The sequence below is a fragment of the Ascaphus truei genome, chromosome 21, assembly GCF_040206685.1.
Source record: "Ascaphus truei isolate aAscTru1 chromosome 21, aAscTru1.hap1, whole genome shotgun sequence".
NCBI lineage: Eukaryota > Metazoa > Chordata > Amphibia > Anura > Ascaphidae > Ascaphus > Ascaphus truei.
In genome coordinates, this window is record NC_134503.1 from 21,183,271 (window position 1) to 21,202,172 (window position 18,902).

Genomic DNA, 18,902 nt, shown 5'->3' on the forward strand with positions numbered 1-18,902 from the left:
CAGCAGCGGCGCCTGGCAAGCGGTCGGCTTGCTACAGCAAGATGCTGTTGTACCCCTGGCCCGACCTGATATGGTCCGGCCAGTGGAAGTGCTCCCAGGATGTGGGATGCAGGCGGCAGCGGGGAAGCCGCAATTCTGGCAAGATGCCGGAGCCGTTTTGGTTTGGGGGGAGGGTCGGGGTGTGCGGAAGGTGGGTGTTTTACCGGGTTTGGAGGAGTCGACGATCCTCAGCGATGACCGAAGCCCCACGTTCTATGCCGGCGACCCTGTGCCGAAGCCGGGTGCTGTTGCGGCAGTCGGGTGCTGTAGCGGAGGCAGCGGCAGAAGAGCCAGGGAGGGACAGGGTGTGCGGGAGGGGGTTGTTTTTCCAGGTTTGAAGGGAGCCGAGTTTCTCCACGAGGACCTGGGAGCCCTGTTCTGCACCGTTTTCCCTGTGCCGAACCCGGGAGCTGTTGCAGCAGTTGCCCCGAGCGCAAAGGCTAAGATGACGCCGGCGGTGGCCACTCCAGTCCCCCTGCAATCGGGACCTACGAAAACGGCGGTCTCTGCGGAGACCAGCGAGGTGAGCCAGACCAAGTCGCAGACTGACCCTGACGTATTGTTACCTATGACTGTACCCTGTTGTTCCCCTGTAGGAGTGACCGGTGGGTGGCAGGAGATAGAGCTACCAGGAGAGGGGAAGGAAGGGCAGCTTGTAGGGCAGCTAGGCTTTCCCATTACCCTGGTAGAGCATCAAGGGGCTCTTGGTTAAGAGCCCCACTGTTGCAGCCTTGCTATGGGCTGGAGGTATCAGAGGTTGTGGCAAAGTTAGACCACTCCAGGGTACCTACCAGCCGGGAGCTAAGGCGGGTGCATCCGCACCAGCAACCCTGAGCTCGTCTCCGGTAATGGGGGCACAGCTTCAGAGAGAGGGTAGGATTGCCTGAGAAAGGGTTGGGTGGGCCAGTGGGAACCGGGGAGGAAAGGCAGCAAGTGAGCCAGCTAGATTTCCCCATTATCCTGGCAGAGCATCAGGGGGTCTCTCGGTTTAGAGTCCCACTGTTGGCTATGGGCTGGAGGTATCAGGGGCAGTGGCAAAGTTAGACCACCCCCAGGATACCTGCCAACCAGGAGCCCAGGCAGGTGCTTCTGCACCGATCCCCCTGGGCTCCTCTCCGGTAATGGGGAGGCAGTGTCAGGGAGATGGCCTCACTTGGGTGTCCTTAGTATCCAGGTTAGGATTAGCTAGGGAGAAGCGGAATGAGGGAAGGCTACCGGTAGGTAGCCAGCAAGAGTCTCAGTAAGAGAAGATGGGCTAGCGGTAGCCAGGGAGGAGAAGAAGCAGGTATGGCAGCTAGAGTTCCCAATTACCCTGGCAGAGCCTCGGGGGGTCTCTCAGATCAGTAACCCCCTATTGCAGCCTGGCTATGGGCTGGAGGTATCAGGTGCAGTGGCAAGCTTGTGCCACCCCAGGGATACCTACCAGCCAAGAGCTAAGGCGGTTGCATCTGAACAGATGCCCCTGAGCTGATCCCCAGTAAGGGGGAGACAGGTTCAGGGAGATAAGGGCACTCAGGTAGCTCCTGTGCATAAGTTGGGATTGCCAAGGGGGGAGCGGAGTGCAGGTGGGCTGCAGGGAGGTAGGCAACAGGAGTCATCAGCAGTAGCTGAGGTGCTGAGCCTAGGGGAGGCTAGACAGGGAGGCACTATGGAGCAGGGGGAGATAGGTTAGTGGGTTATCAGGCAGCTGATAGAAGTTTGGGATGGGCTAGGAAAGCAGGAGGTTCCTTGTTCTGACTGGCCAGAGGAGGTCCCCATGACAGATTCCCCAGTGTTCACAGAGGTAGGGCTGTGGGTAGGTAGGCAGCCAGGAGCAGTAACCAGGGCTAGGGGGGTACAGCAGAGGGTTCTGTCCCCAGGGCAGCCAGAGGAAGCTACAGAGGGTAAGGGCAGCGTAGTGGAGGAGAGAGGAGAGACACTGACCCTAGCAACAGAGGTGGTAGCAGGTGCTTGGTTGCTGGCCTTCAGTTTTGAGAGGGCAGGAGCAAAGCATCTGGTTACCAGGAACCCCAGTACAGGTTACTGGGGGATTGCCTTGTCCCAGGAGGCAAAGGAGAGGGTAGTAGTCAGCATCCCAGGTGGTTTCTGGAATCCAGAAGTGATGCCACTCGGGGTGGGGACTGCCCTAGAGCCAGGGAGTAGAGGCATAGGTATAGCGGAGCAGCTACAGGTGGGCACAGGGCCAGGGCAGGTAGGGTCCCTACAGGATAGTGACTTAGCCCTTTTCTAGACAAGTTTGATGGAGAAGTGATGGTCTGTGCTTGTTAGCTGGTCTCCCGCTGGTACAGAGACATGCCAGTCTCTGGGCAACCTGCAGCCTGGTCTGTAGAGGTGCCCCTTCACGGTGGTCTTGGTTCACCAGGCCTGGGTGGGGGGCAGAGGGTGGCAAAGGAGAATGCCCGGCGGCCATGTTGGAGCCCTGCTCAGCAGGATCTGGACTTCACAATCCAATGTGGCCATTACAGTGTACTGGACAATGCCGGAGGACAATTTTGCCTGGACAACCCCTCAGGACTTATATGCTGCAAGGATGCCAGTAGTGTCCCAGTGCCAGGGTGGGCAGCTGGGCCACAAGGCACGCATTGAGCGGGGGAGGTGTGACGGGGGAGGGGTGCCAAGCGAGTAATAAATGGGTCACTCTCATTAGGCCCCCTTCCACTGTCTGGGAAGTGAGGGGTTAACCAGAAATGTACATATAATACATATGTTCCCCTGCTTCATAACCAAAGGTATGTCCCTTGGTTATCCTATTCCCACATTTAGAGGAATTTCATGTGTTTTTATTCATCTGCCTCAGGGCAAACTGGGTTCTATTTGATAGAAATGTATATGAGTACAATTATTGGTGTTTGTACCTTTGCAGTGTATGCATCAACCACATACACTGGGATCCAGGTGGGAGGGAAAGGGTTAATTTAATTAAGGTTAGTTAATTTAGTGTTTATAGTCCTTTGTTCCTTTTTCCCGCCTTTGCAGGCTCCATTTTGCAGTCTCTCCATAGGTCGCCATTGCAGCTCCATGTAATCCTATGGAGATTCCGGCGATTTGGGCCTGATATCGTAGACGACCTGCAGGTGGCGCCTGAAAGGAGGAGCGGCGGTTTCCCATTGAAAGTCAATGGAGCAATGTATTTCAATGAGGATTCCTCGACTCAGACCTCCAGGAACGGGTTGGCAGCCATCCAAACCGCAGACCGCAAAAGCGGAAACTTTATCTTGAAAAGAGCTTTGATCAATCCCCGGTCAAGTTCAGGTTCAATTGGCGTTGGAAACTTAGGTTTTAGGGCACCCCGGAAAAAAGTCGTAATAAAGTTATTTTTGCCCATAGACCCTAGGAATCCCCTCACTCGACCCCAACCGGTTCCGACAATCAATGACCCCGGTAAAGGGCCCGGTAAAGTGTTGCACCATTGACTCTAATGGCGGAGGTAAAAGCCGCAAGTTAAGTTAAGGCTAAGTTAAAATGTGCAGAAACCTGAAACCCATAACTCCGGTTCTGTTCAGCCTAGAGGGTTGAAATTTGGGTACCATGTAGTCATAGTTCCGGCATGACTGCATGGCAAATACCGACACTCTCGGGGCAACAGGACGGAGTCAGGGTAATGGTTAAGTTTGGGTTTCTGCCATTGACTTGCATTGCAGAAAAAAGCTACTTTTGTAAATGTGCTTTTAAAACTGTGTTTGTGTAACTCCGGTCCGGTGGGTCGCAGCGAGCTGAAACTTGGCCACAATGGAGAGTCCCCTCCGGCATGAGGGTCTGGCAATTTCCAGCACACTTGGCACAGCCGAACGGATTATTTTAATATGTGTAGATATTAAGCAATGTACTATTTCATAAGGCTGGTATAAAAGCCTGCGAAAGTTACTGGCTCTGTTCTATGTTAAAGCTCAGGGGGTCGACCCTGTGTCTACAACAGATGCCCTGATCAAAGGCTTCACCAGTCTGATTGTGTATAATAGGGCGGAGAAACGCGGAGCTTGAGTGGTCTGTAAGTGTTGTAATTCACACTTACAGACAAAGGATTTCCTGACCAGATACACGTCTGGTAGACTGTAAGGTGCCTTTCCTTTAGTGTGGGGCTAATGAAATGAGACCCCAGGTGGAAAATGTGCACATGTGCCAACTAGCTGGGTGCCTAGTCCAACAATGCTTCCCACATTTGCTGGCAAAGAGGGATTGGGTGCAGGTAATTGTTAACCAATACCTGGCACCCAATGTTAGGGTATAGGGCTGGAATCCCATATAAACCAGTGTAAACCCTATGCCCAGGTGTCTTTGTTACTACATCTACTTGTTACCTGATGCCTGAATGAATTGCCAATCCAGATCCTGATTGCTTCATTATCCAACCCCAAAGTAAGTGTTATATTCTGTATGTTATTTGTGCAATCTTGTGTGCTCATCTTCTTTAAGGAATAAAATATATTTATTATATCTAAGTCGTGTTCAATTCAACCCAGAGATGTTGTGTATATTATATCCCTTCACAATTTACCGTGATACAGACCTGCAGTCATACTGTACATGGCGAGCAATACTGATCTTAATGCTCCTCCCACAAATTCCTAGATTGTTGCACCTCTTCTCATCCTCTCTCCCCTTATCCTTTCACCCCCTCATCCTCGGCCTCTCACCCACCCCTCATCCTCTATCATCCCCCTTCCCTTCATCCTCTCTCATCCCCCCTCCCTTCATCCTCTCTCAACCCCCCTCCCAGTCATTATCAGTACAGTAGCATTCAAATTTAGACTTCAAAATCCAGCTTTAAATTGCATATGAAATAATGACATTGAATAAGTAACCTGCTCTGGCTTCTTGGGGATGATCTGTAAGTAAGGCTAAGTCCCCGATGGCGCTGAGCACGCTCATGCTTGGAGAGCGCTCCAAGCATGAGCGCCGTGTGTCCGGCTTGTACGTGCGCGGGGGAGGGAGGGTGCATTGTGGGTAGTTCATCGCGCGGGAAGTATATTTTTTTTTGCTAAGCGGCTGAGCGTGTATGCACGCGCATGAGCGGGGACTTACATATATCTATATATGTAAGTCTCCTCCGAAAAACGCTGCCTGCTCAGCCTGATCAGCGCTAGCGGGGATTTAGCCTTAGAAGGTTGCTGCAGAAATTGCATTGCTGCTGTGATGAATTTACAATGGTGGTTATTTTTAATAGGTCTTGAAAATGGTTAGACTTAGTATGGTAACAGAAAAGTAAGGGGGAGTGAGCAATTTCTCAAAGTTGTCAGTAGTGTCAGTACTGTCTGTCACCACACACACACACACACACACACACACACACACACACACACACACACACACACACACACACACACACACACACACACACACACACACACATACACAGGACACCCACGCAGGACACACACAGGACACCCACGCAGGACACACACAAGACAACCACACACAGGGCACCCACACACAGAGACATACACACACAGGACAGAAGACACACAGGACACAGGCAGCAGACAGGACACAGCCTTCCCTCTCAGCTGAATGCTTCTCCTCCGCTGTTTAGTCCCACCCCACAGGCTTCTGCTACCTCCTCCTGATTGAGTTACATAGCAGCAGCCAATCAGGATGGAGGAAGGTGTGTGTGTGTGTGTGTGTGTGTGTGTGTGTGTGTGTGTGTGTGTGTGTGTGTGTGTGTGTGTGTGTGTGTGTGTGTGTGTGTGTGTGGTCACTCCCCCTTACCTTTCTGTTACCATACTAAGTCTAACCATTTTCAAGACCTATTAAAAATAACCACCATTGTAAATTCATCACAGCAGCAATGCAATTTCTGCCGCACCCATGTTACTTACAGATCATCAAGGTTGAAACATGTCTGTGAGTGGGTTAACTGACTTTGCATCTCCCAAGTCCTTGCTTAAAAGCTGTGTTTAAAGCAGCATGCATTGACTAAGGGTTGCTCATGTAATGTGAGCATTAGATAAAAGGTGGCACTGTGTGCTCATTTGCATGTCATTTCCCAGAATCCCTTGCTGCAGTGGAAGTGCTGTTTGCTGGGTGATAATGGTGAAAGACAGGGTTGCAGACCTGCCTAAGACATGCAAATGAATATACAGGAATATTTACAGTTGCTTTATGCTTTACTGTGGAGGGTTTTAGTCACTTTTTTTACCGGAGGACAATTTTGCCTGGACAACCCCTCAGGACTTATATGCTGCAAGGATGCCAGTAGTGTCCCAGTGCCAGGGTGGGCAGCTGGGCCACAAGGCACGCATTGAGCGGGGGAGGTGTGACGGGGGAGGGGTGCCAAGCGAGTAATAAATGGGTCACTCCCATTAGGCCCCCTTCCACTGTCTGGGAAGTGAGGGGTTAACCAGAAATGTACATATAATACATATGTTCCCCTGCTTTAATCCTTTGCTTACAAACAAAAGACAGGGGTGCCCAATGCTACATCCAATTGACAAAACAAATAAAGTAATAATTATAAAGTTTAAATACTTCAATCGTAATAATATTTACTTGGTTATTTAGTTAAACCCTTTGGCCAAAGCGTCATAAGCCTGCATACCAATGTCAAAGTATAACCAAAATTAAATGGTTTAACTAAATAACCAAGTAAATATTATTACTATTGAAGTACTTCAACTTTATACGTATTACTTTATATGTTTTGTCAATTGGATGTAGCATTGGGCACCCCTGTCTTTTGTTTTTCTACATTGGCCACGCTCAGTAGCACTCTTTTTGACACACATACTCACACACATATATATATATATATATACAGGTAAACCCCGTTATAGCGCAACCCGTTATAACGCAAAATCGGTTATAACGCGGTTTTCACGTGGCTCCCATTAAAAATAAATAAAATTTTTTTTTTACTTTTTTGCACACTGCACACACTGCACACACTACACACACTACACACTCATTGCACACACTCTCACAGCACACTGCACACACTCCCAGCACACACTCACTGCACACACACTCTCACTGCACACACACTCTCACTGCACACTCTCACTGCACACTCTCTCACTGCACACTGCACACACTTCCAGCACACACTCTCACTGCACACACTCTCACTGCTCACAGCACACTGCACACACTTCCAGCACTCACTGCACACTCTCACTGCACACACTCTCACTGCACACTGCACACACTCCCAGCACACACTCTCACTGCACACACTCTCACTGCACACACTCTCTCACTGCACACACTCTCTTACTGCACACACTGCACACTCTCACTGCACACACTCTCACAGCACACTGCACACACTCCCAGCACACACTCTCACTGCACACACTCTCACTGCACACACTCTCACTGCACACTGCTCACACCACACTGCACACACTCTCACTGCACACTGCTCACAGCACACTGCACACACTCCCAGCACACACTCTCACTGCACACACACTCTCACTGCACACACACTCTCACTGCACACACTGCACACTCTCACTGCACACACTCTCACTGCACACACTCACTGCACACACTCTCCCTGCACACACTCTCACTGCACACACTCTCACTGCACACACTCTCCCTGCACACACTCTCCCTGCACACTGCTCATGGCACACTGCACACACTCTCACTGCACACTGCTCACAGCACACTGCACACACTCTCACTGCACACTGCTCACAGCACACTGCACACACTCCCAGCACACACTCTCACTATACACACACTCTCACTGCACACACACTCTCACTGCACTCAGCTCTCACAGCACACAGCACACAGCACTAACAGCACACTCTCACAGCACACAGCACACTCACAGCACACAGCACTCACAGCACACTCTCAGCACACAGCACTCACAGCACACTCTGACAGCACACAGCTCTCAAAGCGCACAGCACTCTCACAACACTCACAGCACACTACACCACACCTCCCACTCCCCATCCCTACCTTTGGTGTCGGCTGCTGAGATCGGAGCGGAGCTGGCATCAGGAGGAGGGGGGGTGTCGGGAGGAGGGGGGGTGTCGGGAGGAGGTGGGGTGTCGGGAGGAGGGGGGGTGTCGGGAGGAGTGGGGGTGTCGGGAGGAGGGGGGTTGTCGGGAGGAGGGGGGGTGAGTGAGGAGCAGGCTGGGACTTGGAGGGCCGCGTGGGCTATGCCGCGGAGGGCCGGTAGGTGTGGGGGGCTGGCGGGGGAGGAAATGGATGCCGGTGGTGGGAGGTAAGGAGCAAGTTGCGGCTGGACTCGCCATTGCTAGGGGACGTGTAGGGCTTCCGGCCACCTCTTCCTTCCTTCCTTCCCTCCCCACTCCCTCCCGATCAGGCGCGCGGCAGCCATTTTTTTTTTTAAATTAGCGCGACCCCGGGTCTAGCACGGTCGGATCGGGTGGCCCCCGAGGACCGCACTATAACGGGGTTTACCTGTATATATATATATATATATATATATATATATATATTTATATATATATTAGTGGGTGTTGGAGTTAGAGCATGCTGGGAATGTGTGTGTTAATTTAGTTCCTGATTGGCAACAGTCGTTTAAAGGTTTGTGGCCCCTCATCCCAGAGCTCACCCCTCCCCACCTTTTTAACTTGGGAGGTTCTAGCATTTTGCTGAATGGACAGGACTCACTGTGGTGGTTTCCCTTCATACAGATGTAAAGGAAGGGTTCCCAGTTTAGTGTTAGGACCTGCATTAATTTTGCTTTACCTTGACGTTGGTATGCAGACTTATGACGCTTTGGCCAAAGGGTTTAACTAAATAACCAAGTAAATATTATTACTATTTCAGTATTTAAACATTATACTTATTACTGTACTATATATATATATATATATATATACATATATATATATATATATATATATATACATATATATATATATATATATATATATATATATATATGTATATATATATATATATATATATATAATGTGGTTGGTTTTGGAGTTAGAGCGTGCTGGGAATGTGTGTTTTAATCCTTTGCTGCCAGGCCCTTTGCCACTGGTAGAGATTAAGCCTTTGCTGCCAGGCCCTTTCCCACTGGTGGAGTTTAAGCTTTAACTGCAATGCAATTATTTGCAGATCCTTCTGGCAGGAAAAGGGCCAAACGGGAAGTCCTGTTTAGGACTAAAGTAAGCTAAGGGCACAGGCATTTTTAATATTACATCTAACAGAATCAGACAAGCATTAGTATTTTTATTTATTTTGTTACACTTTTAACACGTCCATGGTAAACAAAGACATGCTATGCAAGGTTTATCTAATTTGGTTGATAAGACTGTTTGTCATTCATCCATACACTATTCATTGTTTGTAAAGTAATTATGATTCCATCTTTAATCAAACAGATCAAAATAAGTAGCCGAGATGCTTGAATCTCAGAAAAAGGCTAAACATTTATTATTTAGAATATATTAATAAGTTAAACAGTTAATTTAAGGGTGATTGAATGTTTCAAAGGAAGAGCGTTACACTAAATTGTTGAAAAAGGTTTTTGTTTACCTTCTATGTTGGACTGCCCCTTCGATGGCACCAAATATGTTTAACAGCTTTTACTTCTGCAATTCAGTCCTACCTGTTCTTATTAAAGTCAAATCTTTGAGATGTTTGCTCTTCACCAGGACCCCTCCTGTGACAGCATAATAGAGACCTTTCCAAAACGTGACACCCGTGCATTGGGGAATCTGAGCCAGGCAGCCATCCACTGCCGGGATGAGCTCTGTGTGACCTTTGATATTTTTTGGCAGAGGGTCCAAAAGAATCATTTCCTTGTACAGTTCAAAGGTACTGACACCTACGATAAAACAAGACAAGTATTTAATAAGCACATGCTATTTTTTGTTCTTTTTTTCCCTTCTAACAATGATTCATGCAATATGTATGTAATGACCCCATCCCTTTCCTCTCCCTTCCCCTTTATTGTACGTTGTGGTTTCACACTCACTTTGTGTTTTTCATTAAAAGCTTTTGTGCTCACTTATCCCCTTACCGTCTTTTGTGTGCTGGGAACATTAATTTTTTTTGTATTGTAGTAAGGAGGAATTAGGGTCTTCCCTGTTCCACATTGCACCTACTATTCCATACGCCCGTTTGAGTGCCGTCTATATTTTTGTTGTTCATGTATGTAATGACCGTTTGAGATTACCTGGTGATGATCTACAGATGCAGCGCCCATTATTTAAAAAAATGATGGTGCCGTTTTCGTGTGCGTTGCTGTACTCAACGCGGCATGAACGCGGCCAATCGCCCCAGGCACACGTGTTTATCGCGGTTGCTTTGTTTGAATTTCATGGATTGTGTTCAATTAAATGCAATGAAATTAATGAATTGTAATGTGTACAGTACTGTGCGACTGTATCAATTTCAGGTGTTTAAAAGCCAGAACACTAAAATGCCATTTCATGCGCTCGCCTGCACTCAAGTCTTAAGGCGGTACGGTTGGAAGAAATCCCGCGCCATGACATGGGTATTCCGAGGTATACACCGCGTGAAGTGTTCGAATAATGGCCTCTGCATCTGTAAAGCAGTAATTATTTAGAGTGATCTGTAAATGTCAGTTAAAAGTCTGTGTAACCAGTGGTCAAAGTGTAGGTCTGAGGGAAGTAGTCGGTCGCGAATACCACTACTTTTCCATTTTAACAATCCCAAACCAACTGCTTTTTCATTTTAACACCCCTAGTACCACTGCTTTTTTCATTAGCAAGCGTACAATTCCACTTTCTGTTTTAAATAAATGGGATTTATTTCCTATTTTGACAGCATAAATCTTGCTTAAATCTTTCTAAAGTTTAAAAAATGTAAATATCATCCCCTCATGCATGTCACTTGCTTATTGCTGCATCCTGCTACTATTTGATTACTGATTGCTTTTTAATCACACCAGTTGAACATTGGTCCTTTTGACGACTCTGGTTATTGAATAAACTCGTTATTATTTTATGCTATACGGAATTGGTGCTTCTTTTTGTTCTGTTTTTTGTTATTATCATTGTTGTCAGGATTGACCATATAGAAGCTCAGTATCTTCCGTACAGACTGTTCCTGTGCCAAACTATCATTTAACCCTACACCATTCACTTATCACATTTATTGTATTTTTTTTACATATAATTTATTTTCACAATTATCTTGCACATTAGATTAATTATTAATCACGTACTAGCGCTACTATTTGTTTTTGTGTTATATATATATATATATATATATATATACACATGTAGAGGTATCAGTACCGTGTTAGCCGAGCTTCAATAATCAAAAAATAAATAGACGATACCGTTTTTGTGCCACACTCAAAGAAGCTAGCCACAGAACGGTATTGTCTATTTATTTTTTGATTATATATACATATATATATATACTGCCACTGCTTTTTAAGCCACTGTGTAACCCTTGGAAGTTTTATTCCAAACTTGACAAATTACATTAATCAATTGTGGAATTATTGTAGTAAACTGTTACATGTGTATGCTGTATATTTGAAGAAGATGAATGCTGTATAATTTAGGTAAATAATAATTTACTAAAGCAAATAAATTCCCCCAGGGATCTATTTCTGTGTAACGGTGATATGGGGTTCCCCTGGAGTGGAACCACAGTGTTCGGAGATCCGTGAGATGTTTTAGTCTCCCGCACAGAGATGTCTTAGCACCATAAAGATAACCAAATGTCTTGGTGGCCCTCAGTTATCAGAGATATCAACCTCATAGGGCCGAAAACAATGAGAATTTGGGATTCTGAACCTTACCTATTACCTTATATACAGTACCTCCAAAATGCTTCAACTATTCAACTTGCAGTGAGAATCAAATACATGTAGTTACATAGTTACATAGTAGATGAGGTTGAAAAAAGACGTAGGTCCATCAAGTTCAACCTATGCTAAATTTAGACAACAGATACTTTATCCTATATCTATACTTACTTATTGATCCAGAGGAAGGCAAACAAAAAACCCCATTAAGGGCAAAATAAATTCCTTCCTGACTCCAAGAATTGGCAATCTGATTAATCCCTGGATCAACATCCTTCCCATGTATACTTATTTGGTATATCCCTGTATACCTTTCCCATATAAAAAGATGTCCAACCTTTTTTTGAACAAATCTATTGAATCTGTCATCACAGTCTCCATGGGTAATGAATTCCACATTTTAACTGCCCTTACTATAAAGAACCTTTCCTTTGTTGATGGTGAAATCTCCTTTCCTCCAACCTTAAGGGATGCCCCCGAGTCCTTTGCCCTGCCCGTGGGATGAATAGTTATTTTGAAAGCTCCTTGTACTGTCCCCAAATATATTTGTACATAGTTATCATATCCCCTCTTAGACGCCTCTTATCTAATGTAAATAAATCTAATTTAGCTAGCCACTCCTCATAAGTTAAATTCTCCATCCCGTTTATTAATTAACCCCTTCAGGATATATTTCACAGAACATTTGTAAGCATTTAGCATAGGGATCTGCTATTGAGACTTACCTTGACGTTGGTTAGCAGGCTTGGCATTATTTGATCAAAGGATGTAACCAAAAGTCTCCTTTGTCTTACAGAATTAGTTTGCACTATGTATATTTATTTCCCCATTTATTGCTATCCCAATGAGAGAAGCGCAGGGATTCACTTTCTGTTTTTTTCATATATGTATGGCCAATCCTTTCACCAGCAGCATGCTCCGTACACAGAGAAGCGCAGTGATTATATATTTGTTTTACATTTTCTGTTGAGCCGAATTAAATCGCTAGCAGCAATCTCCTAGAGGGCACCACTATTATGGTGTGAATAATGTATTTAGCCAAATCCCCTGCAACTGCTTATTGAGCAGCTTGTGGGAGGCCAGTCCCTCCTTTTTAAAGGTAAGGTTCCTGTAAATTCACTTTTCACTCTACTTGCTTACAGGTAAGTAGCTTCACTGGTATATACCAGTTTTTAACTGCACTAAGTTACATAAGCTTACGCTTAGTATAACCCACATCAACTGCATTACCCTGGTCTAAATTCCTACTTACCTCCTCAAAGAAACAAATAAGGTTAATTTGGTATGATCTATCCTTCATAAATCCATGTTGAATACTGTATTACTAATAATTTTGTTTTCCATCAGGTACTCTCGAATTTTATCCCGCATTAAACCTTCAAGCAGTTTCCCCACTATTGCAGTTATTTGTTTCCCTTGAAAATTTTAAGTTGTGTCCTATAAGTTTCACATTATGTGTGCAACCTCTGAGTTTGGGGTTGATTTAAATAAAGACTATTTGTGTTTGCTCAGTGCACTTTCTGCCTTTTCTTCCTTTGTTTTGTGAGCTTCCTGTAAAGGAGCTCACTTTCTTTTAGGGAGTGTGGAGTTCCTCCGGCAGATGGCTGCAAGAGTTTTGACCCCATCAGTGCAACACTACTTTTAGGACAGCACAAGCGCAGAGCATTATCTGTGTCCTCAATTATTTGGGTCATATAATTGTCTTTAAGCACCCCCAAAAAACATGTTTCCTTTTGTTGTAATGCTAATTTCATGGCCCCAGTCTATGTCTGGATAATTAAAATCACCCATTATGCAAACATGACACAGTTTTGATGCCTTTTCCATCTGCAAAAGTATTTTAGCTTCCTCAATCTCATCGATATTTGGTGGTTTATAGACTATCCCTAGATACATTTTCTTTATACTTTTACCTCCACTGCTAATTTCTATCCTCAAGGTCTCTACATTTTCATCATTCCCTTCATAAACATCTTCCCTTATAATAGGTTTTAGATCCGGTTTAACATATAAGCATAGTCCACCTCCTCTTCTATTTGCTCGATCCTTCCAAAAAAGGGAATCACCCTCTAAATTAACTGCCCAGTCATGAGTTTCATCCCACCATGTTTCAGTAATGCCTATGATATCATACTGCTCTCTGGTGGCTATTAATTCAAGCTCCCCCATTTTATCTGTCAGGCTTCTTGCATTAGCAAGCATGCATTTAAGTTTTTTTTCAGCCTGTATTATTATCTTATCTTCTCATTCCTTCCTGGGCCAACTTGGTTTAGTCTTTAGAAGTTTTCTAGTATTGTCTATATTTACTATGAGTGTCTCACTGCTTGTCAAACTCGCACTAGCCCCCATTCTACCTCCATAACTCCTTGTTTCCTCATCTATTCTATTTAGTTCATTATCAGTTTCATTCCCCTCCCCCTCCATCCTAGTTTAAAATCTCCTCCAACCCTTTTAACATTCTCCCCCTAGCACAGAAGATCCCTCTTCATTGAGGTGCAATCCCTCCCTAGAATAAAGATGCCACCTCTCAGAAAAGGAATCCCAGTTCTCTAAAAACCCAAAACCCTCCTTCCTAAACCCCTTTCTTAGCCATGCATTAAACCTCCCTAATCTCTGACTGTCACCCTGAGGTAGCGCGTGGCACTGGTAGTATTTCAGAAAATACTACATTGGAGGTCCTTGCCTTAAGCTTTTGGCCTAGATCCCAGAAATTCTTTTTTTGGACACTCCATCTTTCTCTAATTTGAAATTGGTGCCAACATGTTCCAAGACCGCCATGTCAATTGCAGCCCCTCCCCTTAATCTGTCTACCCGATCCACAATGTGCCAAACCCGAGCACCCGGGAGGCAACAAACTGTTCGGTTCATGCGGTCACAGCAACAGATTGCCCTATCTACCTTCCTAATAATATAGTCCCCTACCACCACAATCTTTCTTTGTATCTGAGCATCCTGAGTCCCCTCTGTGCTGGAGGAATTATTCCCCTGGCTGCTAGAGGAATTAGTCTCCCCCAGCCTTGCCAATTCTGCCCTGACACTTCCAATATCTTCACTCAACATGGCAAATCTATTGGGATGGGCCAGCTCAGAACTGGCCTGCCTCTCCCTATTGCCCCTGCTTCACCTTCTAACTGTTACCCAGCTATCTACGTGCTCCTCACTAACAGCGCCAGCATCTGCACCACTAGTCGAAGCAAGGGCCTGCTCAGTGAGTACTAAACCGCTTTCAAGATTGCCAATGTCCCTCAATAACTGTTACCCAGCTATCTACGTGCTCCTCACTAACAGCGCCAGCATCTGCACCACTAGTCGAAGCAAGGGCCTGCTCAGTGAGTACTAAACCGCTTTCAAGATTGCCAATGTCCCTCAATATTGCAAGTTTCCTCTCTGACTCTAAAGAGACCACCCACTCACACCTCTCACAGCGGTATGCTCCTTGGAACAGCTGCTCCAAGTGCACATACATGTGGCAAGATGTGCATTAAGTTAAATTTTCAATCCTGCTCATTGTAGCAACTATGAAGTTTATAAATACTTGTGTTATGTTTGTTTGTGAATAACGTTTCCCTTTATAATATCTTTTTCTTCCAGGCCAAAGAGACCTAATACTTTTACACAATACGGTTGAGAGTTTTTGCCACTTTTTTACCCACCAAAATGTATTTCATGTGTGGTTGAAACCACTTCCAGCTTCACATTGTGACACTTACACTGTGTGCTCATTTGCATATCATAACCCAGAATCCCTGACTGCAAGTATTTTAGGCTAAGTGATAATGGCAAAAGTCAAGTTTGTGGACATGTCAGAGAAGTGAAATTTTTATTTGCTAGACTTTTTTTATATGGTAAATTATATTTTGCTTACCTCGCTGTTCACATACCCATCTATGTGGAATGATACAGTCTTGTGCTTCCAGAGCCGCTGGAGTTGGACTGAGATCTACACAAAATGTGTATAGTTTGATTGTGAGTGAGGCAATATTAAACCTGAAAACAAGTAGGAAAATGTGACAAAAATAGTGAACATTTTTGTAGCTGAAAAAGTGTCAGAGCCCTAAGCAGAGGGAACAAAATGGTGCGCTGCCAAATGAGTGGGTCAAAAATAGTATAAAATATGACTTTATTGAGTCAATGTAAAAAATGGAGGTGTATCAACCCTCCCACGCCTTTCGTGTGCATTGCACTTAACCAAGGAGTCCACATAGAGTGCACAGACAGACCTATAAATACATTTTCAAAATATCCCGTTTCGCGGCAAAACACAGTGACATCACGACGCCCCGCGTGCATGTGATCACGTTGTGCCAGCCGTGAATGCGCACAGAACAGATCCACCGAGGGCTGCCTCAGGAATTCCCGATCTGCCCTCAGTTGAGCCCATAGGCACAACGCGCACGCGCGAGCGAGACCCGCCCCCACTGACGTCACCGGGCATAAAAAAAAACTGAATTCTGTGTCTGGACATGAGTTCCAAAAGCAAAAAGAAGATAGTATGCTGCACACCACAATAAACAATGCATTCAATATTACCGGTGCTGCTTGTTCAAGGGGTACCTGTCCTGGTAATCCTGATCTGAACTGTAGATAAGGGAGATCCAACGCACAACGGATTTGCTAAATAGAAAATGTACAGTATTGTGCCACACACAACGTTTCGACCGTTAGGTCTTTCTCACAGACCTGTGACGTAAACATGCCGGGAGATGCAGCACAACTGCATAGCCGATACCAGCGTGAAGCGTCAGTGCGCAGGGGGACCTGAGGGGCATGGTATGCGTGTCCAACAGGGAACACGCAATGCCAAAACAGAGCCCCTCTGAGTCCTAGTGATGGAAACGGCGCGTGACGTCAGCACGTCGATCGGCATGTGACAAAACGTCACAATGCATTGCGCTGCTATGCAACCAGACCCCCATCGGTCAGGAAGAGTAAACCAAAATAGAAAAACTTTATTAACACTAAACATTAAGCAATGATACTCCTAATATTGACTATTACGAATACAAAAAGACATATGGATTAAAATCAAATACCAAAACTGAAAATTTAAAACAATTAGTTAATACTAAACTAACAACCTCAATTATAGGGTATCCTTAAATCGTAATACAAATTGTGCAATGCTTGTGAGGGTTTGTAAAGAACATAGGTATATAAATGTTACATAAAATAAGGTATAACAGAACCTATCATATAATATACATAACATTGTTCTAAAACCCTTTAGAGAGAATAGAGACTAAGGTGCCTATGCAGAAAGGGCCGAGAAATGACATTCGCCAGGGTTTCAATTCGCCAGGTTTTTGGCGTGTTAACCTCACTGTATGCAGGGAGGGCCGAATCCCTGGCGAATGAATGCGCCACCACCATTTGAAATAATGGCGAGGAACCGGTGGCGAGACGGCTGAGTGGTGGGTGAGGGTGGGTTAACCCCTTAATGACTAGCGGTTAATAACTGCTATGGTGATTAAGGGATTAGGGGACATTACATTGGATGTTTTCATTGCTGTGTCTGTTTTGCAGCAGCGGAGGGGGCATGGGCAGGATGAAGATGAGGATGGGCTTCATCGTGACAACCGGTAATGGGTGAGTACTATATGTATTTAATGTATTTATTCTTGTTTATGTATTGAAAATGGGCACATTCACTGTTATCCCTTTGTGGATAATAGTAATTGTGCCCATTACTATACTGTATGTGTTAGGGGGGGGGGTTATTTCTTTAAAAGTATGTATGTGTTTATTCATTAATATGGGGGGGGCACATAATTGGTACTGCAGGCCTGCGGGTAACACCCGGGGGCCCCCGCCAGTCTATAGTATCATTGATGTGCATATATGTGTATGTTAAGGGTTACAGGGGTTGTTGTTTTATATATATATATATATATATTTATATATATATATATATATATATATATTTATATTAATTTATTTATTTATGTATTCGGTTAGATTTATTTATTTAGTGTGGGGCTGCTGTGTGTGATAACTCTTCATTGTGGGCAGCGGGTGTGGATGAAGGGGGTATTAGCCCCAACGGTGGTTGTTTAGGGCTTGCGGGGGGTAGCGGGAGGGGTTAACCCCTTCATGACCGTAGCGGTATTAACTGCTACGGTCGTGAAGGGGTTAAGTGCATCCGCAAACCCCCCCCCCGCAAGCCCTAAACAAACCACAAGGGCCAAATACCCCCTTCACCCACCCCCGCTAACCACAATAAAGCTGGCACGGTGGGTTAACCCCTTCATTGCCTTAGCGGTTAGCCGCTAAGGTAATGAAGTGGGCTGTACATGCATTTTTCCTGCCTCGGATGCATGCCGGGGGGCTCCGGTGCTGATATTGCAGGGTATCACCTCTGGAGCCCCCCATGCATCAGTCCGAGCCAGGAAAAGGGCTGATTGTTTTTGAAGTGAAACTTCCTTAGTGGCACCTCATTCGTGATGGGGCAAAAATGAATTGTGGAGACAGAAATGAAACGGATGTGACGTCAGTGCTGGCAGTTGAGGCCGGGCTGTGTTCTGGCTCAGCCCGACCCCAACACTGACATCACACCTGCTCCACAAATCAGATGCGGCGGTGGCGATAGCCGCCGGCGCCGCTCCTAATGGCCACCGCACCCCCCACACAGCTGCTGACATGCGGCGGCGGCGATAGCCGCCGGCGCCGCTCATAACGGCCGCCGTTCCCCGCCCGCTGCCTACTGCCATGCCGCGCATGCGCGATGGCGCCAGTGACTCCAATCACCACGGGAGTGGGGAGGGGGTGGCGCGCAGCCGCTATCTGCCCCCGGCGGGTGCATGTGCCGCGCATGCGCGCACAGACGTTATCGTGCGCTCCTGGCTCCTGCTCGGGTAAAGTGGGAAGCGGGGGGGTTTGAGCGCGCCGCTTCCCACGCATACGGCGGGCTCGGTGCGGCCGCGTCTCAACCTTCCCCCACCCCTCTCCCCCCAATTACCCCCTCTATTCCTCCCCCCACACCCCCCCACCGGCATCATGGTGTTCTTCCCCGGGGGGGGGCCGTCACACTCACATGGGCCTCCTCGCCGTATGTGCCGTCCTCCCTGCCCTGATCCCCGGCACTGCGGGGCAACACAACCTGTGCCCATCCCTCCTCCTACCACACTGCTCTGCCGCCGTG

The 18,902-nt window shown here is 46.2% G+C and overlaps 1 protein-coding gene across 4 annotated transcripts in view; it reads right to left on the reverse strand.

The window, feature by feature from the left end:
* The window catches only part of LOC142472303 (macrophage mannose receptor 1-like), a 244,922-nt gene that overhangs the window by 101,404 nt on the left and 124,616 nt on the right, over positions 1-18,902 (reverse strand). For all 4 annotated transcript variants that reach the window (XM_075579316.1, XM_075579315.1, XM_075579317.1 and 1 more), the window contains 2 exons: positions 15,630-15,751; positions 9,587-9,805 (listed from right to left, as the gene is read on the reverse strand). In XM_075579316.1, the coding sequence (XP_075435431.1) occupies positions 9,587-9,805; positions 15,630-15,751 (341 nt within the window). The remainder of the gene's footprint in view (positions 1-9,586; positions 9,806-15,629; positions 15,752-18,902) is intronic.